This window comes from Homarus americanus, unplaced genomic scaffold (assembly GCF_018991925.1).
Source record: "Homarus americanus isolate GMGI-L3 unplaced genomic scaffold, GMGI_Hamer_2.0 scaffold21314, whole genome shotgun sequence".
Taxonomy (NCBI): Eukaryota; Metazoa; Arthropoda; class Malacostraca; order Decapoda; family Nephropidae; genus Homarus; species Homarus americanus.
The window spans coordinates 570,742-592,767 of record NW_024720811.1 but is presented as its reverse complement, the minus strand read 5'-3'; the positions used below and the strand labels follow the sequence as shown (position 1 = coordinate 592,767).

General features: G+C 46.4%; 1 protein-coding gene across 1 annotated transcript; it reads left to right on the top strand.

Moving 5' to 3' along the window:
- The first annotated feature begins 1,907 nt into the window (after positions 1–1,907).
- On the top strand, positions 1,908–21,609 carry LOC121861192 (D-glucuronyl C5-epimerase B-like). Its single transcript, XM_042358777.1, has 12 exons — positions 1,908–2,450; positions 8,083–8,175; positions 8,536–8,688; positions 13,502–13,676; positions 13,924–14,035; positions 14,355–14,473; positions 14,785–14,972; positions 15,208–15,330; positions 15,851–16,021; positions 16,823–16,985; positions 17,422–17,548; positions 19,311–21,609. Exons 1-12 carry the CDS (start codon positions 2,259–2,261, stop codon positions 19,582–19,584), a joined length of 1,890 nt encoding a protein of 629 aa, XP_042214711.1. The 5' UTR covers positions 1,908–2,258; the 3' UTR covers positions 19,585–21,609.
- The last annotated feature ends 417 nt before the right edge of the window (positions 21,610–22,026 follow it).

Genomic DNA, 22,026 nt, shown 5'->3' with positions numbered 1-22,026 from the left:
ATTCGCCGCAAACAGAGAGAAGCTCGGGAAGCAGCCATCCCCCTAGACTCCCCGCCCACCTGGTACGATGTCCTCCGTAAACTTCCTGACCTCTCGTACGTCTACGGGAAAGGGTCGCGGAAGGGGGACGTGATTGCTGCCCGTATCATCATTGGGTATGAGTTTGCTTGGGAGATTGGTATCCCTGCATCCCCTGAGCAACGCTCAGAAGACCCGACAGCAGCACCCTTTTCCACTACCTCCTAAGATGTCGCCACACACAACGCTTCTGTGACGCCTGCTGGACCACCACTCCACGACCCCCTGACGGAGACACGATGATCCTCCCCATACTGGCCAGATATTATGTGAATAATATTGATTATGTGTTAAAGGAATATCCTTCCTTCCGTAGGCTTTAGTAAGCCCCTTTATAATATTTATACTGTATGTACTTGTCACACTTGCCAGATGCTTCTGGTGTTATAGTACAGGGGTACCTAGTGACAGCACTAGGATCCCGCTTCCTCTATCAAGGAATAAACTATTGAAATTGAAATTGACCCTGACTGTTACTTGTGCCATCTTTATTACCTGTTACTTGTTCCATCTTTATTACCTGTTACTTGTGCCATCTTTATTACCTGTTACTTGTTCCATCTTTATTACCTGTTACTTGTGCCATCTTTATTACCTGTTACTTGTTCCATCTTTATTACCTGTTACTTGTTCCATCTTTATTACCTGTTACTTGTTCCATCTTTATTACCTGTTACTTGTTCCATCTTTATTACCTGTTACTTGTTCCATCTTTATTACCTGTTACTTGTTCCATCTTTATTACCTGTTACTTGTTCCATCTTTATTACCTGTTACTTGTGCCATCTTTATTACCTGTTACTTGTTCCATCTTTATTACCTGTTACTTGTGCCATCTTTATTACCTGTTACTTGTTCCATCTTTATTACCTGTTACTTGTTCCATCTTTATTACCTGTTACTTGTTCCATCTTTATTACCTGTTACTTGTTCCATCTTTATTACCTGTTACTTGTTCCATCTTTATTACCTGTTACTTGTGCCATCTTTATTACCTGAACTTTTATTTGATTGACTGGGAATTTCTCTCTCCCTCAGCCCCGGCCCACCCTCCCTCGGCCCCCGGCCCGCTCTCCCTCGTCCCCGGCCCGCTCTCCCTCGGCCCGCCTTGACTACTGACACCACCAAGCAGTCGTCATTAACGCACAAACACAAACACTAAACCAACAAGTAAAGTCCTGGAGCAAATTTTGGCCCAGAGGAGGAGTTACCATTACCTGCCTTTCCTTCCTTGTCTTCTTTCCTCCTCCCTTCTTTCTTCAATCCTTCCTTCCTCCCTCCTTGTCTTCCTTCAATCCTTCTTTCTTTTCCTACGTGCCTACCCTTCTCTCCCTCTCTCTCTAGCTCCTTCCCCTCCTCCTCTTCCTTCCCTACCTCCCTCTCGCCCTTCCTTCCTTCCTTCAGGATGCGCCACATGTAAGGTAAAGCCTCACACAGTCACCTGGATCACCTATCACCTTCAGACTGTCAGGTGAGGAGGCTTCCCTTATCTCCTGGAGACTGAGGCTCCATATAGCAGCTTCCACCCAGACTGAGGCTCCACATAGTAGCATCCACCCAGGCTGAGGCTTCACATAGCAGCTTCCACCCAGACTGAGGCTTCACATAGCAGCTTCCACCCAGACTGAGGCTTCATGAGGCACAGGTCGATACAGGACACAATGGTTGTATTTAAGGCAGCCATCATTACCCATAGTGGGATGAGGCATTGTGGTAGGCCAGGTGTGGGGAGCAGGGGCAGGTGAGGGGGGGCAGGGATAGGTGTGGGGAGCAGGGACAGGTGTGGGGGGGCAGGGACAGGTGTGGGGAAGTTTAACAGGTAGGTCAGGTCAGGTAGGTCAGGTACAGTATCTTTGAATTATGTTAAATTACGTTTGTAACTTTTTTCCTCCCTGTGTCTCAGTGAGTGTTGACGGCAGCTACCACCACGATAACTACCAGTCCACCAGCCGCCCACCGTCAAGACCAACCACCATCACGACCCGTCACCACCCACCGCCACCCACAGGACAGAGCCGTGGGCATGGTGGAACAGCTCTATCTCACGCCCACACCCGCTGCTGTTCCCAGCCCCCACGCCACCACGCCCACACACGCCCTCGACTTACCATTATTGCCACACTAGGTGGGTGGCCGGCGTAACACAGCTGTTGAGGCGGTGTGTGAGGGTGGGCGTGAAGATGAGGGTGACGGTGAGAGGAGTGTTGGTGGGCGGCAGTGTGGGCGTCTTGCTCACCACCGTCTTGTTGTGGTCACAGTGTCGGCCGCCCGCACCACACTTGCCCATGCACCAAGCCGCCCACGCCCATGGCACCAAGCAGCAGCAACAGCAACAACTTCACCGATCACCATTACAGACCAGCCGTCACCAGGTAGGTCACCACTGCTGAGGCTCATAATGACGCCACAATTACGTGTTGAGGAGCAGGATATAACTCTGGCTGAGGTGAGACTTAACAGGGTGTTGCTCCACCTGGTACCTGACCTTGTTACGTCTCGTATTGGTGGCTCAAAGTGTATGTTGCAGACGAGACACAATTAGTCAAGAGGTATATAGTGGTTAGCGTGACCTGTGTACGTGACCTGGAGTGTGGGTGTGTTAACAGGTCATGGAGGCACCTGTCGTGACCTGTGTCGGCAGTGGAGGTAACCATCGGGGGAGGGGGGGTGCGTGTGTCTTTTGTAAGTTACCCTGCACCATTCTTCCAAGCCTTCCCTCCTCCTCCATCCCCCCTCCCCTCCCTCATCCTCCCCCCCCCCCCTCTGTCTCCGCCCACCATGGCTATCAGTGAGGGCGACCATTTGAGAGGTTGCAGATGTAATTAGTGAGGGCGGCGGGGCGGCGTGGCTAAATAAGGTATATTATTACGCAGGGAAAATGGCCGGTTGACGCCGACGGCCAAAGTGGGTGATATTACAGATGACATGACAGGGGTGGTGAGGGAGGGGGGGAGATAAGTGGTGGTGAGGGAGGGGGAGATAAGTGGTGGTGAGGGAGGGGGGGGAGATAAGTGGTGGTGAGGGAGGGGAGACAAGTGGTGGTGAGTGGTGGTGAGGGAGGGGGGAGATAAGTGGTGGTGAGGGAGGGGGGAGATAAGTGGTGGTGAGGGGGGGGAGATAAGTGGTGGTGAGGGGAGGGGGGGGAGATAAGTGGTGGTGGTGGGGAGGGGGAGATAAGTGGTGAGTGGTGGTGGTGAGGGGAGGGGGGAGATAAGTGGTGGTGGGGAGTGGTGGTGGAGGGAGGGGGAGTGGTGGTGAGGGGAGGGGGAGATAAGTGGTGGTGAGGGAGGGGGGAGATAAGTGGTGGTGAGGGAGGGGAGATAAGTGGTGGTGAGGGAGGGGGAGATAAGTGGTGGTAGGGGGGAGATATGGTGGTGAGGGAGGGGAGATAAGTGGTGGTGGTGAGGAGGGGAGATAAGTGGTGGTGGTGGGGGGAGATAAGGGTGGTGAGATAAGGGGAGGGAGATAAGTGGTGGTGATAAGTGGTGGTGAGGAGGGGAGATAAGTGGTGGTAGGAGGAGATAAGTGGTGGTGAGGAGGGGGAGTGGTGGTAGATGGTGGTGGGAGGGAGGGAGTGGTGGTGAGGGATGGGGAGATAAGTGGTGGTGAGGGAGGGGGAGATAAGTGGTGGTGAGGGAGGGGGAGATAAGTGGTGTGGTGGTGAGGGAGGAGAGAGATAAGTGGTGGTGGGAGGGAGGGGGGGATAAGTGGTGGATGGGGAGGGGGAGATGGTGGTGAGGGATGGGGGGAGATAAGTGGTGGTGAGGGAGGGGGAGATATGGTGGTGAGGGAGGGGGAGATAAGTGGTGGTGAGGAGGGGTGGTGGGGAGATAAGTGGTGGTAGGGGGAGTGGTGGTGAGGGAGGGGGGGGAGTGGTGGTAGGGAGGTGGTGGTGAGGGAGGGGGGAGTGGTGGTGAGGGAGGGGGAGATAAGTGGTGAGGGAGGGGGAGATAAGTGGTGGTGAGGAGGGGGTGAGGAGGAGATAAGTGGTGGTGAGGGAGGGGGAGAGAGGGGGGGGATAAGTGGTGGTGAGGGAGGAGATATGAGGAGGGGGAGTAGACCCTTTCACACGCGGCACCTTCAGGAAATGTTGGAACTAGTTGTTGGGCACACACACACTCACACTCACACACACACACACACACACACACACACACACACACACTCACACTCACACACACACACACACACTCACACTCACACACACACACTCACACACACACACACACACACACACTGCAGTCATTACTCTCTCCTTGGGTTCACTAATCAACCGCGGGCAGGAGACGTGTGTGGGATGCGCCCTTCTTCCTCTCTCGCTGCACGATTGAATTCTCTGTTTTATAAAGACTTAATATTAGTGTGTTACCTGCTGTAGTGAGTTACCTGCTGTAGTGAGTTACCTGCTGTAGTGAGTTACCTGCTGTAGTGAGTTACCTGCTGTAGTGAGTTACCTGCTGTAGAGTGTTACTCTCTCTCTCTCTCTCTCTCTGTTAGAGTCTTAGGTGGTGTCAATCCAGGTTTCACTAATGTGGTTATGAGTTATAGTTATGGTGTAATAACAACAAAACTAACAACAAGAACAGCCACAATAATAATAATAATAATACCACTACTACTACTACTTTTTTTTTACGTGGCCTCCAGCCTCCCCCAATAGCCACACCTTCGCCACCATTTAATTACCTTAATATTAAATATCCTAATACATAAGAAGCTATCCTATCTGTGTTAAATTAGTTGAGCCGCAGATCTATGCGGCATTCAGTGACAGTAGCCTCATAGTCAATATCTGCAGCAGTTGTCGGAGTTGGGGCAGAAGCTCTCGTTCCCCTGAGGAAGAGCAAAGCCGACCGAAGGAGAGAGAAAGACAGTCGACATCTCATCCAGGCTGTAACATAACCTCTGGGCTGCTGCTTCTGTTCGGAGATCACCTCCGCGAGTCTGGCGTAGAAACATCTAGCACTTGGTCCCATCCCACCAGAGGTTGTGAACACCAGAGGAGTGAAGCTGCCTTGATCAACATCTTGAATTCTCTCCCCATATGCCCTGATCTTGTCGTTCTCATTCCTCCTGTGTGCAGCATCGAGAGCTAGGTTACGGTGACATGCGGCCATGGGATAAAAAATCCTGATGTCGAAGAAAGCTCGCTGTCCCCGCGTCCAGAATCCTCGAGCACTGACGTCAACACGGGCTTCGTTAGAAGTGTTTGAAGTCCTATGTTGGAAGATCTCACCGTCCAAAGGAAGGAGGGTCGGTTCTACCCTGACATCACGGCAGATTTCCTTCAACATATTTGCTGTGAGGTCCCTTACTTCGTCATGCCTCGTGCATATGAAGCCCCCTTTCTTGCACACCATAGCGTGATCGTCGTCATAGGAAGAGCCACACACGCATTGGGAGGGCAAACCTTCTACTGGCCGACCATACCTTAGAGCAATGGCATCTGTAAATTCTTGTTTATTGAGACGGAAACCATTTGCCCTTTTCGGTAACGTAGTTAACCAGTTCGAGGCGCCCACCTCCTGCGCTATCGCTTTTTTTTTCAAATTCTCTGGTATTTGCAGCAATAGTTGCTGCAACTTGTCACTTTGGCCGTTCTGTCGTAATGGACCTTCGGATCTTGTTTACTTCACTGGTATCCACCTCCCCTGTTGCGTTCTGAGCTATTATGTGGTCTGTGAGGGCTGCCGTGAGCTTAACTGAGTTTTGATGCTCAGTGGCAGCAATCTCCTCTGGATTGGTTAGTCCCATTCCTCCCAGTCTCGGTGGTAGTGCAAGAAGTGATCTTTCTGCTGGGGTTAGGTGAGGGTGTTTCACTAATTTGGGAATGAAATTGACCCTGATAGCTTCTTCCAGGGGGTGGAGGAGGGGTCCGATATCAGGGACAGTGCGCATCAGGTAGTTCCAGCGATGCTCACTCCATGGGTGAATGCCGCAAAACCCGCATGTGGCTCTGTGATAGCAATCTCAGACAGAGCTTGGATTTCCCTAACCCACTCATTCACCTTTCTAGTTACGTTCTCGGTCTTGAAGTCCGTAGTGCCAATTACTGCGCCTAGATGTCTTTGGCCATCCTTTGTTATTTTGACCTCACTTCCGCCAAGCACCTCCATTGCCCGTTCATAATGTTCTGGCTTCACGATGAGGAAGGACTTGCTGGCGTTTGGGTGGTACCCTATTTGTGGACCTCGCGATGCTACCAGGTCCCACCACTTTTTGATGTCCTCCAGCTTTTCCTGCTCCTGTAAGGTCATTAGCGTATGCCACTTGTTTGACCTTAGTTTCAATTTTTTTTTTGTTGGAGCAGTGATAGGCCTATTGCGTACATTGCCATTGCAACAGGGTCCCCCTGTGTTGTTCCCTCTGTTGATTGTAAGATGGTCACCTCTTAGAGCCTTGTTGTTTACTATATAGAGGTCTGATGGATTCCTATACGAGTTTTCAACATGCATTGCAAAGCTTGGACACTTGATCTTGATGTTGTGCAGTGCGGCCTTGCGGTTAAGTATGTTGAATGCGTTTGAGGCATCCACCAGGAAAACGGCCTCACAATCACGCTGCTCACTACTACTACTACTACTACTATTACTACTACTACTACTACTACTACTACTACTACTACTACTACTACTACTACTACTAATAATAATAATAATAATAATAATAAACGGTATATCAACAGGTACAGTCGCCCGTGAACTCAAAGATATACAAACGACATAAATGGTTCTGTACATAATATATAATGACAGAGAGGGTCATTTAACAAGTAATGTCCCAGCTACAGTACACCAACGAGGTTAACAAGGAGTGAACACATACGTTATCTACGAGTTGTTGATGATTTTTTTTACAATGGTTGGGGCAGTTATTAGAGTGATCAGTGTGTGTTTTCATCAGTGTCACCCTCCAATCACCATCCTGCCATCACCATTGTACCGCCGGGATCCTCACACACACACTTACTACCGCCGGAAATTAAGAGAGTAGAAGAGCCCAGAATAAATACTGGAGGTGTGGCGCTGCAGTTATTGGCGTCCTGGGTAATGGTGCAGGAGGAGGTGGTGGGGTGTGAGGGTAGGAGGAGAGGAAAAGGGTGGGAAAGGGAGAAGAGAAGGAGGAAGAGGAGAAAAAATGAGGATTGAAAGGAGATGAGAGAGGGAGGTGTAAGAGAAGGAGAGGAAGAAGGTGAGAGAGAAGGAGAACATGGTAGGCCAGGAAGAGAGACAGAGTGGGAGAGGAAGAGGGGAGGGTGATATCCTACCGTGTTCAACATATTACTTCTATAACCCGTAATAATATGTAATAAAGTAGTTATATTCAAACCTAGAAATGTATGAAATAATTATTAACTAAAGCTGTATTAAATAATCTACTTATGCCAGGTACACTTTGTTTATATGACAAATGTAGACAAAGTTGTTATGGTGTAAAGTGCACACGGCGTTTCTAAACATCTTGTGTGGTGGAGCAGGTGAGGGGGAGCGGCAGCACAAAATGGTGTCTCACACATATAGTGACACCTCTATCCAGCCTCCTCCATAAATCAAGAGAATATCATATATCTATCCTCCAGACGTTGGTATAAACTTCCCTCGGTAATCTTGAGCCAAATCTTTATCACCATTTCAGTGATCAGTTTCAGGATTTCACAGATCGTAAATGATGAACGTGTTTGTCCGGCCAGTCTCAGGCAGAAATACTATGTATGTAGAGGTGTTGTTAGACCAGCTGACCACCGCCAGGGCCGAGGCTTATGAAGCAGATTGACCACGAAACATTTATCTAGACTTACATGACGTACCAGTGGTCACTCTCTCCCTGAGTCAACCTGTGTGGGTGAAAATATTGAGTCAGTTGTGTGAGTTAATTGAGTGAGTGAGTGAGTCAGTTGTGTGTGTGAGTGTGTTGGGTGAGAGTGAGTGAATTGTGTGGTACTCATAACAACGGTGTCTTGGCCTCAGTATTCAGTAGAGGATTAATGTGGTTGTAATGTTTCAGGCGGGCGGAGCTGTGGGCGGGGAAGACACCTATGTGGAAGTGGAGTATAGTGTGGGCGGTGCTGCTGACGCCCACCACAACCACCACCACGAGGTAAGTCACACACACACCCCTCTCCCCTTGTCTTGGTGAGTTCATACAGTACATATAGACAGGTTTATCACTCCATATATAACACCATATTATTTGTCACCATAACTTCACGTCTGTCTCACTGTTAAAAGCCTCAGTACAATAGGTAGGTACAGTGTATACTTTTGAATGACCAGTGACACTTTATAAATAAACATTGTGTATACTGTATATTTATCTTATATTGTTTATTGTAATTAAAGTTATATTTAAAGTAAGATTATCATTGTCTATTAAAATTAACAAGGATTATACTGTGTGATTTGAGAGACCTTTAACTCATATATGAACGCCCCCCTCCCCCCTTGTGTCGTGGTGTAGGGAGGAGACGGAGCGTCGTCGGAGGGTCGTGCAGCAACGGGTGAACGACTGTCGGAGATCCCCTGCGTCATCAACCATGAGTCTGAAGTGATGTGCAAACGAGACCAGAATGACGTGTACATCCCATTCTCCTTTATCCATAACTATTTTGAGGTAAGTCTCTCTCTCTCTCCGTGTCTATTTCTCTTTATCTTCGTCTTTCTTTCTTTCTTTCTATCCAATCATAACGTAACCATATACAGGGGAGGAGAAAGACGGGGGGGAGAGGGGAGGAGGAGGAGGACGTGAAAGGAAATTAAGAGACGGATGATCAGCTCCCAGCAACCTTCCTCACCACCCTCCTCTCCCTCCCTCTCTCCCTTCCTCCCTCTCTTCCTCCCTCTCTCTAACACTTCCTCCTCTCACTCCTTCCCTCTTTCCCTTTCACTCTCCCTTCCACTCATCCACCCTTACTCAACCCTCCTTCTCACTCACTCATTCTCATCATAATAGTTAACCACAAGACAATGACCTAACACATCACCACCCTGGCACATCACTACCCTGACACATCACCACCCTGGCACATCACCACCCTGACACATCACCACCCTGACACATGACACACATCACCCCTGGCACATCACATCACCCCTGACATCACCACCCTGGCACATCACTACCCTGACACATCACCACCCTCACCACCCTCTCACCACCCTGACACATCACACCCACATCACCACCCTGGCACATCACCACCCTGGCACATCACCACCGGACACATCACTACCCCTGGCACACACACATCCACCACCCCTGACACATCACCCTGACACGGGCTGTCAACCCCAGCACATCACCACCCTGACACATCACCACTCCTGACACATCACCACCCTGGCACATCACTACCCCTGACACACCCTGACACACCACACCACCCTCTGACACATCACCACCCTGACACATCACCACCCACTCACCACCCTGACACATCACCACTGACACCCTCACACATCACTGACACTCCCTGGCACATCACCACCTGACACATCACCACCCTGGCACTCCTGACACATCACCACCCTGACACATCACACACAATACCCTGGCACATCACCACATCCCTCTGACACCCTGATTACATCACCACCCTGGCACATCACCACCCCCAAGCACATCAATTACCCGACACATCACTACCCTGGCACTCATCATTCTGACACATCACTACCCACACATCACTACCCTGACACATCATTCTGGCACATCACTACCCTGACACACACCACTCCCTGACACATCACTCATTCTGACACATCACCACTCCTGGCACATCACACTGACACACCACTCCTGACACATCACTACCCCTGACACATACTGACACATCACCACCCTGGCACATCACTACCCTGACACATCACCACCCCTGACACATCACCACCCTGGCAATAATACCACCCTGACACATCACCACATCACCACCCTGACACATCACCACCACCCTGGCACACTCCTGACACATCACCAATTGGCATCACCACCCTGACACATCACTACCCCTGGCACATCACCACCCTGACATTAATAACACCCTGACACATCACCACCTGACAATATCACCACTCCTGGCACTCACCATCTGGCACATCACCACCCACACATCACCCTCACCCCTGGTTCATGTTGTAGGTGCAGATGGGGGAGCAGATTGTTGTTAGGTGTTGGTGAAGACAGAAGAATATGAGTGTTTGAATATCTCGCTATTGTTCGTTGGCACAGTGAGTCAGCCTCTGTTTAGCTGTTGCTGGCTAGCTGGGTTGTTGGTTGTGCAATAGCTGGGTTGTGTGGGGCTAGCTACAGCTGTGTGGGGCCAGCTGGGTTGGCCAGGCTAGCTACAGTTGTGGGAATAGCTGGGTTGCTGTGGGGCTAGCTGGGTTGTTGGGTTGTGGGGCTAGCTGGGTTGGGGTTGTGTGGGGCTAGCTGGGTTGGGTTGTGTGTGGGGCTGAAGGGGTTGTTGGCTGTTCAAGGCTGGTGTTGGGCTTGTAAATAGCTGTTGTTGTGTAAATAGCTGGGTTGTTGTTGTCAGGTGGGCCAGCTGTCAGGGTCAGGTAACAGCTGGGTTGTTGGTCAGGTAAATAGCTGGGTTGGGTTGTGGGCCAGCTGGGTTGTTGTCAGGTAAGTTGGCTGGTTGTCAGGTGGGGTCAGTTGGGTTGTTACTGTGTGGGCCAGCTGGGTTGCTGTCAGTGTGGGCTGGCTGGTTGTCAGGTGTGGGGTCAGCTGTTGTTGTCATGTGGGGCTAGCTGGCTGTTGTCAGGTGGGCTGGCTGGTTGTCAGGTAAATAGCTGGGTTGGGTTGTGTGTGGGGTCAGGCTGGTTGGTTGTGTGGGCCACTGTGTTGTCAGTGGGGCTGGGGCTGGCTGGGTTGTGTGGGGCCAGCTGGGTTGTCAGGTGGGCCAGCTGGGTTGACTGCAGGCAATACAATAAAATAGCTGGGTTGTCAGGCCAGCCACACAGGGGCTAGCTGGGTTGGGTTGTGTGGGGCCAGGCTGGTTGTTGGGTTGTCTGGGGCTGAAGGTGTTGGGTTGTGTAACAGCTGGGTTGTTGTGTAATAGCTGGGTTGTTGGGTTGTGGGGCCAGCTGTCAGGGTTGTGTGGGGCTGAAGCTGGGTTGTTGGGTTGTGTGGGGCTGGCTGGCTGGGTTGTGTGGGGCCAGCTGGGTTGTTGGGTTGTGTGTGGGCTAGCTGGGTTGGGTTGTGTGGGGCTAGCTGGGTTGCTGTGTGTGTGGGCCATGCTGGGTTGTTGGTTGTGTGGGGCTAGCTGCTGTTGGGTTGTGTGGGCTGAAGCTGGGTTGGGCTGTGTGGGGGCTAGCTGGGTTGTTTTGTCAGGTAAATAGCTGGTTGTTGTCAGGTGGGCCATTGGGTTGTCAGGGGTCAGTTGGTTGGCTGTAAATAGCCGGTTGTCAGGGGTCAGGCTGGTTGTTGTCAGGTGGGCCAGCTGGGTTGGTTGTGTGGGGGCTGGGGCTGTTGTTGTCAGGTGGGCCAGTTGTTGTTGTCAGTGGGCTGGGGCTGGGTTGTTGTCAGGTGGGCCAGTTGCTTGTTGTCAGGTGGGCCAGCTGGTTGGGTTGTGGGCCAGCTGTGTTGGTTGTGTGGGCTGGTTGGGTTGCTGTGGGGCTAGCTGTTGTTGGGTTGTTCAAATAGCTGTGTTGTCAGGTGTAACAGCTGGGTTGGGTTGTGTGGGGCTAGCTGGGTTGGGTTGTGTGGGCTAGCTGGGTTGTTGAAGCTGTGTGGGCCAGGCTGCTGGGTTGTGGGTTAGTTGTTGGTTGTGTTGCTGTTGGTTGGGGTTGTTGTCAGGCTATTGCTGGGTTGTGTTGGTCAGGCTGGGTTGGTTGTAAATAGCTGTTGGCTGTGTGGGGCTAGCTGCTGTCAGTGGGGGCCAGGCTGGGTTGGGTTGTGTGGGGCTGGGGCTGGGTTGTTGGGTTGTCTGGGGCTGGGGCTGCTGGGTTGTGTGGGGCTGGGGCTGGGTTAGGTTGTGGGGCTAGCTGGTTGTTGGTTGTCTGGGCCAGCTGGTTGGGTTGTGTGGGGCTAGCTGTTGTGGGTTGTGTGGGGCCAGCCGGGGTTGTTGGGTTGTGTGGGGCTGGGGCTGTTGGGGTTGTGTAAATAGCTGGGTTGTTGGTTGTGTGGGGCTAGCTGGGTTGTTGGGTCAGGTGTGGGGCCAGCTGGGTTGCTGTGTGGGGCTGGGGCTGTGTTGGTTGTGTGGGGCCAGCTGCTGGGTTGTGTGGGGCTAGCTGGGTTGGGTTGTGTGTGGGCTAGCTGGGTTGGCAGTTAGGGGCTAGCTGGGTTGGGCTGTGTGGGCTAGCTGGGTTAGGTTGGGGGTGGGGGCTAGCTGGGGTTGTTGGCTGTGTGGGGCTGGGGCTGTGTTGGGTCAGGCTAGCTGGTTGGCTGTGTGGGTCAATGTGTTAAGGTCAGGTGGGTTGGGGCTGGGTTGTTGGGTTGTCCAAATAATGGGTTGGGTTGTAAATAGCTGGTTGTTGGGTTGTTCAACAATTGGGTTGGGTCAGGTAACAATAATGGGTTACTGTGTGGGGCTAGCTGGTTGTTGGGTTGTCTGGGGTCAGCTGTGTTGGTTGTGTGGGCCAGCTGGGTTGGGTTGTGTGTGGGGTCAGCTGGGTTGTCAGTGGGGCCAGCTGGGTTGTTGGGTTGTGTGGGGCTGGGCTGGGTTGTGCTTGTGGGCCAGCTGGTTGGGTTGTGTGGGGCCAGCTGGGTTGGCTGTGTGGGCTTAGCTGTTGGGTTGTGTGGGGCCAGCTGGGTTGGGTTGTGTGGGCTAGCTGGGTTGTTGGGTTGTGTGTGGGCCAGGGGCTGGTTGGGCTGTGTGGGCCAGCTGGCTAAGGCTGTGGGGCCAGCTGGGTTGGGCTGAGCTGGCTGTTGCTGAGCTGGCTGGGTTGCTGAGCTGGCTGGGTTGGGTTGAGCTGGCTGGGTTGGGTTGAGCTGGCTGGGCTGTTGGCTGTTGGCTGGGTTGGCTGACTCAATATATTGTGTTTGTTGATGCAATAAGTCAGTCACTCATATCTGATTCCTGCGTGCCTCCTCTTTCTTTCTTTCTGGTTGGCTCTCTGACTGACTGACTGGCTGACTGACTGGCTGACTGGCTAAATTCCCAAGTCCCTGAGTTGTAGACCTCAGGCCCCAGCCAGTGTTGGAAATGAACCACAACCAAGACTATTAGTTTGAAAGTAAATAAAATGAATATCAATAATCGTAACTATTCTAACTGACCCTGTAACTATCCCTAGGTAGTGTTAGTAAGCTTGGGTTAGGTTTGTCTATAGAAACATACAGTAATGTGTCATGGTTACTTGTACTTCGCCATTTAATGCTGACAATTTCTACATGTTAGGTCAAAATCTATTCTTAGTATACCTTCTCAGCCCAGCTAGTCAGTGGATATGATGGCAGTTTGATGTCTTATTTTTCCTTTTTGCAGGTGTATGGGCGTGTGGAACAGAAGCCAGACGGTACAGAAGTGTTTGAGTGGTCTCACAGCTACAGCCGAGTGTACAACCCCCAGGGCCCCTACACACCTACAGGGACGTTCCTCAACTTTGAACTGTACAATGTTGAAGCTCGGGAGAGAGTCAAGTGTATCTCTGGCACAGAAGGTAATGGCAGTACTATGCTATACAGGGGAGATGATGGTAGTACTGTACATAAGAGGTTATGGTAGTATTGTACATGGGAAGTAGCGGTAGTACTGTGCTGTACAATGAAGGTAATGGTAGAATAATGTCTACATAATCTATGGCCAGAGAGTGGCAACATAGGCTTTGGCATAAATAATGAAACTAGTCAATGAGGTAGTCATCCTCTTAACAATAATAATAATATAATATCCATCTCTTCCCCCAGGAGTGCCCATGTCTACCCAGTGGCAGAGCTCGGGCTACACCTACCCCATACAGATAGCACAGTTTGGTCTCTCTCACTACTGTAAACACCTCACAGAGTCATCCCCTAAGAGGTGCTGTACTGAAGGAGAATTGTTCCTTAACTTTACTCTACTTTATAGTCTTTATAACTTAGTGGTGCTAGAGAGGGCTGTATATATGTATCATCTTATTGATTTTTAGATTTTTGTAGATTTGTATTTTAATTTATAGAGTATGGATATATTACCTTGAGATTATGTGTTTGTGTGGAAGGATGCACCTACCTGATACTCACCTAACCTAACCAACATTATATTTTTCTGCAATTAAAAGCATTTGAGTGACTGAAAAAGATTCAAAGGAAGATAAAGGTGTGTAGTGTATAAGTGGTGGACAATTAATACATTTCAGAATAATGATAGAGGACGGGGGGGAGCACCAGGCATCGTGGCTGGAGGGGGTCAACACCAAGGTCCTGAGAGTGGCCGACCCCATGGTCCACACCAACGTCCTTAAGTTCAAGGCTCCGGGTGAGTCTGTCGAAGTCTGGAGAGTAAACTGATAGAAATGTTGATTATTCTAAAATATAATACAATGTTTTGGTCATTTCAGTGTTTGTTGTTGACCCTTGAATGTTTTAACACTTAAACTGGATGTTACGATGTTTATATACCCAACTTTCTTACTTTTTGTTATGAATATACTGTATAATATGTATAAGAGATGTAAATACAGTCATATACACACACACTGAACCCATGTATAAAAACTAAATATTACACAGTTGTAATTTGGTGATTTAGTGAACATCTTGCATGATTTACTGTATCTCTCATCACAGAGTCGTCATCAAAGGGCGGCGCCATACTCCACTTGGCTAAGATTCCCACACAAAACATGTTGGTGCTGAGTCTTAATCTTCTGCTTCACGGGAATGCCAGTTTTTCCGTCACTGTTGAGTTTCAAGATAAGAAGACAGAGGTGGTCACAATTCATTACATCCGTTCTGAAAAAATACTTCAAGTTCTGGTACAGTACATTAACCATTAGTGGTATTTTGTTGATCCTTTTCCTGTTTTCTGTTACAGGTGGACAGAACCAAAAACAAACACTTAACCTAACACACCGTCTGCCAGTTAAATAAAACTCTTTACCCCCACCAGTTCATCTTTAGTCAAACTGGTATTAATTTCTCCTTGTTTCCCTTCTCTTACTATCCCCTATCTCATTCAGACGCTAAATTTCTATGAAATTTTCTTACCAGGATCGCCATATATATTACGGTCTCGGGGAGCAGACAGGATGGCGGACTGTAACCCGTAACTTACTCATTGACGTCCACAAGGGGGCCACCTCCTCCCCTTCCCTGCGTAAAAAATTTAAGAAGGTAATATTGAGATATGTTTTATGCCTGGTGGCTGTAATGTGTTGTATTGTCTGAGACTAAAGTGGGGCCCTTGAACCAGTAGGGGACTGATACAGGCTGGTGATGGTGATGATAAAGGTAACAATGATGGTGATGACATTGTGTGATGGACTAAGAAAGGTACAGACAACAGTACAGGCTCTGAAGGGTAATATAACTAACAAATGGTTAATATTCAAGCTATATAGACCTGCTTAGTAAACTATTGAAAATAAAGATGAAGTGATCTAAGTTTAACAAGAGATGAAGTGTCTCTATGACATTAAAACGAATTGTAAGTTGTGTGAGGATAAAAAAAATGACAGAACAAAACCATTGTGGAGAAGAAGTGAAGGGAATGAAGGAGGTGAATGATGATAGAGTTTAACTAAAGGGAACTGGGCAGGGGGGGTGAGATGGACAGTGGGGGATGGATATATAACAAAGGCTTGTCTGTTGCCACCTTGTAACAGTGATGAAAGGTTCGCACGTTTCTCCGCAGGTGTCAAGATCCAAGTTGACGATCGTGTCCTTGTCGCTGCACGGGGAGGGAAGTGTCACCAACATAACCCTCGCCTCGGCAGAACACTTGCACCACTTTTATGATGCGGCCAACTGGTTACTGAAGCACCAGGATGAACAGGGAGGCTGGTCCATCCCTGTACCACGAAAGGTGATGTGTGTGTGTGGCTATAGTTTAAAGTGTTACCATTATACTTTATTAACTTATTCAGGGACGTGGAGATGAGGGGTGTCGACATCATGGTAGTGAAAACAACCTGACCTAACCTAATGTCATTCCCTCAAATAATGTTAGGGTTGGAGATTCTTCAGGTTGTAGGGAAGTGGTAAAGGAGATATAAAATAAGACATTAATCAGGAGTTTCTTGTGCCCTGGCTAACCCATCAGAGAGGAGCTTCCTTGACTGGGGTGTCTCGGGTAAGTTAATGATGAAGTCAAATAAGTGATAGTCGGAAAGTGTACCGTAAAAAATATACACAATAAATAAATTAACAAAACCAAGACGTCAGTGTACAGTGAAGGCCTGCTTGAGGTGTCTTATTTGTTATGAATAATTATTGTACATAAACTTAAGAGGAAACTACAGTATGTCAATTGTCCTTTTAAGAGAGGAAAATGTTAGTGATGTTATTGTGCTTGTATTTACAAGCACAATAACATCAGTGCTGAGTTGAACAATTGTCTTAACATGTTTAAGTACAAGTTATAAAGTAGTAAGAATAGATTACTATAGTTTAATTCTTGTTTTAACATTCCATAAACTATTTGCAAATATTGGTCTTGAGTGAAGATGTATGGTAAGGGTAGAACAATGATATTTGAAGTGGTATGATGATGATGATGATATAGGTACTGGTATGATGACAATGATAGGTACAGTAGTGGTATGATGATAATGATAGATTTAGTGTCACTGTCAGCACATGGGTAACAGTGTTTGTGTTGGTACAGGTGATCAGTGGGGTCCTGGAACTTGGTGCTGGCTGGTACTCTGCCATGGCTCAGGGTCAGGCTATGTCCCTCCTGATTCGAGCAGCGCATCACTCAGGTGACTCCCGGTACCTGAAGGCCGCTGTCAGAGCCACATCACTATTTTCAGTTAATGCAACTCGTGGTAAAGATCTTCATTCTGTTTTAGTATTATTTTAGGATTTCGTCACATTTTTAGCTTCTCCAGACCTGTAATTTTAAGCCCTAAACTATTCTTGTCCTATACTGTATGTGGAAGGTTTTAGGATATCTGTAAAACTTATTATATTATTTCTGTAATATATTCTTGACCTGAATATAAAATTCCAATCCTAACAAAAATCATATAGAGTACGTCCATCTTTGAAAGACTAAAAACAACAAAATACTTTTTTGAGCAAAATAAATAATGGTGAAAATTTTCTGTCTTTGAGGAGACTTCTAAACAGACTTTTAGATTAAGTTGAAATATTTTAAGAAATTTATACCTTTTTCATAAGTGAAAGCAGTACAGTATTTCTCACCAGATATGATGTTTTATGCTTCACAGTACTGTACTAAACACCTTTGATTCCCTGTAGGTGGCGTGAGGACGTACTTCCCGGGCGGCTACGTCTGGTATGAGGAATATCCAACAAATCCTTCACTCTTTGTGCTCAATGGTTTCATCTACAGTCTTCTGGGCCTTTATGATCTTAAAGAATTTTCGTAAGTAGAAGTTTGGTAACACAAGGTGCAGGTCGTATGGGTCGGGTCGTGTTGTGTCTCTGTAACAAAGCGTGTCTGGCAGCCATCCCTAAGTGTTCAGTTGAACTGCAGTGATCTCTCTTTATCAATGCAGGGGTGCACCCAGAAATTGAATAGGGGGGTTTCCAAATTACTGAGAAGTCTGGCGAGTGTAGCGAGCCCTTTCAGCTGAAGATGGTGTAATTTAGCATCCTAATCTTTGTATATAGACTTATATTACAGGATAATAGAAGTCAAATTTTTTTTTTAAATATTTGTATTATAGTTAACTATAACAATAATTATATACCAGCACGAGACTAATATGACAACTTACCTTTTCGAGAAAAAACGATTGATAGTTGTTTGCTGACTGGTAGACATAGCGTTGTTGAAGGCTGTGGCATCCAAAGTAGATGTAACTACACCAAAAACTACATGTGAAGTGAGGACGAGAGAAGTGGGAACATGTTCCCTGACCCAGCATGCTCGATTTCCAACGCCGTATTATCGTACCATACAGTTATTTGAAGCACACTTGCGAAATCATCAAATATTTGAAAGTGGATGGAAAAATAATTTATAAATATGTAAAATCTATAAAAAATGTACAATGTAGATGAGAAAATGAAAAAAAAAAAAAAAACACATTAAATTTCAATATTTCACACTGTCTGGCAGTGCTGGACAGTATATTAAGTGCATTCAGGTGCATGGGAATGGCAGAGGTGGTGGAAGTTACCGTGGCGTGGGGTGAGGTTGACCCAACCTTCGTGCTACTAAGGTGTCGCCAGGTCAGGTATGGGTTGGCCGCACCATGCAGTACCTGGAGGGGCGTTTTCGGGCAACCAGGAAACCCCCCTGTTCACAATGGTGTCCAAATGTTGTGCTGCTTCCTTGGCTGCAACCACTATCAGCAAGAGACTGCATAAGCCTGTGATAATTGAAAACAAGCTTGAAGTAATGAGGCCATGAATACAAGAAGGCACTGGCTGATTTCAATATTGGGTTATCTTATACATAGTTAATATACATAGTTAGGTACGTACTAAATTACAGTACAGTAGTTAGATAATTATATTTGTTGTTAATGAACCGAATTCTTTGTCTTTGATGAACCAAACCCCATTTTATCCACTTAGGTTAGTTCACTATTTGAGTGGTTTTCAAAGAACCCAACCCATTTAGACAGTGAGGTGATGTCTGTACACTATAGTGATAGCTGTTATGATGGTCCAGTAGATGAGTTAGCTGTTGTGCTCATACTGTCTCTAGTTCTCTCAACCACAAGTTTTTAAAGATGTGTTCACAATAGTATCCATTCAGTAGAAAGTAAATAAAATTTTGTAGACTTTGTAGTATTTATTATTAGATTATAACACTAACTGTTCCCTGAGTTTTTTTTATCAATTACTTACTTTGTACTTTACTCTATGTAGAGTACACAAAAATAACTGTAAATTTTATTATTATAAATTTTAATATAAGTTACAGTATTTTACTTGTGGTTATTTGCTCAGTGATAATATATTAGGAATTATATTTCAAGTAAAAACAGAAATACTGAAAAAAATAATTGCAGAAAGCTCTGTGTACCAGGAGTATGAGACAGAATTACTGTGAAATACTGAATCTCTCTTTTACAATATTTTTTTAGACATAGTTAAGAGGTTAAGTTTACTAGAAATGCCTTATTGTATTACCATCTTTTACCACATTACTTTATTTTCCTTATTTATTTCAGGGGAGACTCCAGTAACATCAGCGGAGATTTGTTCGAGGATGGCATGAGGTCTTTAAAAAGGTTACTACCCTTATATGATACTGGATGGGGCTCTCTGTATGACCTGCGGCACTTCACAACTCACGTACCTCCCAACAGAGCGCGTTGGGACTACCACACGACTCACATTACGCAGCTGCTGTTGCTGGCGTCCATTGACACAGATCCGGTGATATCCTCCACTGCTCAACGCTGGAAGGACTATATGAACGGTCACAGATCTAAACATAACTAGACGGTCTCGCTGTGAGTAACATGATTTTTTATCCATCGGTAATGGTATTATGTAAGTACAGGAGTGTACTTAATATCCTGATCATGAACAGGAGTTGAACTGTTTTAGACGATGCAGAGCTGTATGCAGGAAATGTGGAGTTTTTGACTCGGTATTGTGATAGACATATTGTTAGGAAGACTTTGTGCGACTATATTGTCCAAGAATACTGTACAGTGATTTGGGAATTTTTGATGAGCTAAAATGAAGTTATTGAAGAGGAAATAATACTGTATTACCCCAGTTTAGAAAAGTTTACTGAGAATGACACATTTATTTGTCAGACAAAAAATCATAAACTGAAAAAATATTTGCATTCCATTAGCTATAATGCAATGGATATTTTATAATAATTATTTAAGTGTCTGTACTGTCTGCTGGACACAGTAAATCTTATATTTATATATACCTGACTCTGTCAACTCACTGTTTCTCAGCAGGAAATCTTCAACTATATTTATTGAGAGTTTAACACACACTATTTCCAGGAAGAACTTTTTATCATCTATTAACAAAAGACTTTCAGATTGAACAATTATTACTGTTCTTGACCAGAATGTTCGTTGTTCGTGAAATAGAAAACAATTAGAGACACTCTCATCAAATATGGCTGAAGGTCCTGTGTACTGTTGCTTCCTAGTCTCTGAACTGAACGTGTTGGTAGGTGGGCTATTATTGTAGGAGCTACAGAGGAGTATGTAGTGTAGAAGACAGGTGGTTAGTAGAGACTAATATAACTACTCTGCCTTGCTATGTGATATATTTCTGGTATATACTGATCTGGGTCCACAAACCTCGTACGGATGGTGGCAGGCAGGGCTGGGCAGGAGCGTCCGAGCGAGCCGTCGACTCCTCTTGTATAGTGATCCGTAGTGAGTGTGTGGGGTCTGCCTCTGCCATGGTCCTCATGTGATCTTCCATTTTCCTTGTGGCCACAGCTCAAACTATAATGAGTGTGTACAGTAATTAGTATTTCTTCAAAACTTACACCAGAGATTGCTGATTAGAAATTCAGCTTTTATTTTTTATATCCAAGTGTTGATATATGCGTGATTTGGAGATGCCAATAGGCTTAATGCCTATATGGATTTATCTGCTTTGCAAACAGGATATAACTTTTATTAGGGCTTTAAATTCACCTATAGTGCTGTATACAGTTGTATAAGAATATATTCTCTAAAGTGAAATGTAATAATAACATTTCAAGTTAGAAACTTTACACATCATGTCAGTATTTTGACAAAACTAAATTATATTTTCTCATATACACCTTGCAATTCAAAATAGTTTATCATATTTGGGATAATACAAAATGCATGCAACTGGTTCATACACCCTGCAGTTGACCCCTCAAAGATGTGTTGGCCTTCCATGCAAGTTCCCCATCATAGCAGTTTAACATTTCCCTGGGCTTCCACTGGTGTGCTGTAGATAGATCTCCATCCTGACAGTCAGGTTATTTGCTGCCTACATGTGGTAGTCTGTCATACTGTTGTAATCATTAACTAAAACATGTGGTAGGTATCCACCCAGCCCATCAGATAGTATACTCTTAGCAGTAGATGAAGTAGGTTGTTCATCTTAAATTGAGGATGGTTGGCAGTATTAAGCTGTATTAGTGTGTCAGTGCAGTACTCATAGCTCGCCAGCATCAATCTTTGACAGACTGCCACACCAAAGGGACAAAAGATTGCCTCCCCAAGACGTCTCCACAGCTTTTGTTGGGGACTTCTGGCTCAGAGAGACACATGTTCACTTCACCTCTGCTCAACCTAATAGTGCTAAAGAAACTCACATGCATGCTAATCAGTATATTATATATTTATAGAAATACACCCTGGTATATCAAATTACGGTAATTCTCCAGTAACCCTTAGGCCCCGGGTGACGTTCCAGAACGCGCGCCTTTTCCCGCCACTGTTTAAATGCCCAGCGCGGGTTATCAGGTTCCAGTGTGACTATTTGCCTGTCATGCCACACCTCGGCCACAGGGAAGCATCCTGAACATAATTACTTACTTTTGTTTGTTTCATTTTCATTGTTTGTCCATTTTATCATGTTGTATCAAAGTAATAGTGCTAAAAGTAGTGTAGTTGTATTGTAGTGTAGTATTACTGGAAAATAATGGTATGATTATGTTATAAATGTATTTATTAGTGGAATTACTGTTCCAATAATTATTTATATGCATTACTGGCTCCCCCAAACACAAAGACAACCAGACAGACTGCGTGTGTGTTACCAAGCACTTTTTATGAAAAATAATGCAAATAAAATATTCTTAATGAATTATTTATTGTAAATAAGTATTATTTCAGTAAATAAATGCATTATTGGCCATCTCGGATACAAAGCCAAGCAGATAATAACCCCTAAGTGTGTAGTGACAGCGAGCGCTCGATG

Coding starts and splice junctions, on each gene's coding strand:
- LOC121861192 (XM_042358777.1), top strand. CDS start 2,259: ATGAGGGTGACGGTGAGAGGAGTGTTGGTGGGCGGCAGTGTGGGCGTC. Junction 8,689..13,501: donor TTATCCATAACTATTTTGAG/GTAAGTCTCTCT, acceptor TCCTTTTTGCAG/GTGTATGGGCGTGTGGAACA. Junction 17,549..19,310: donor TATGATCTTAAAGAATTTTC/GTAAGTAGAAGT, acceptor TATTTATTTCAG/GGGAGACTCCAGTAACATCA.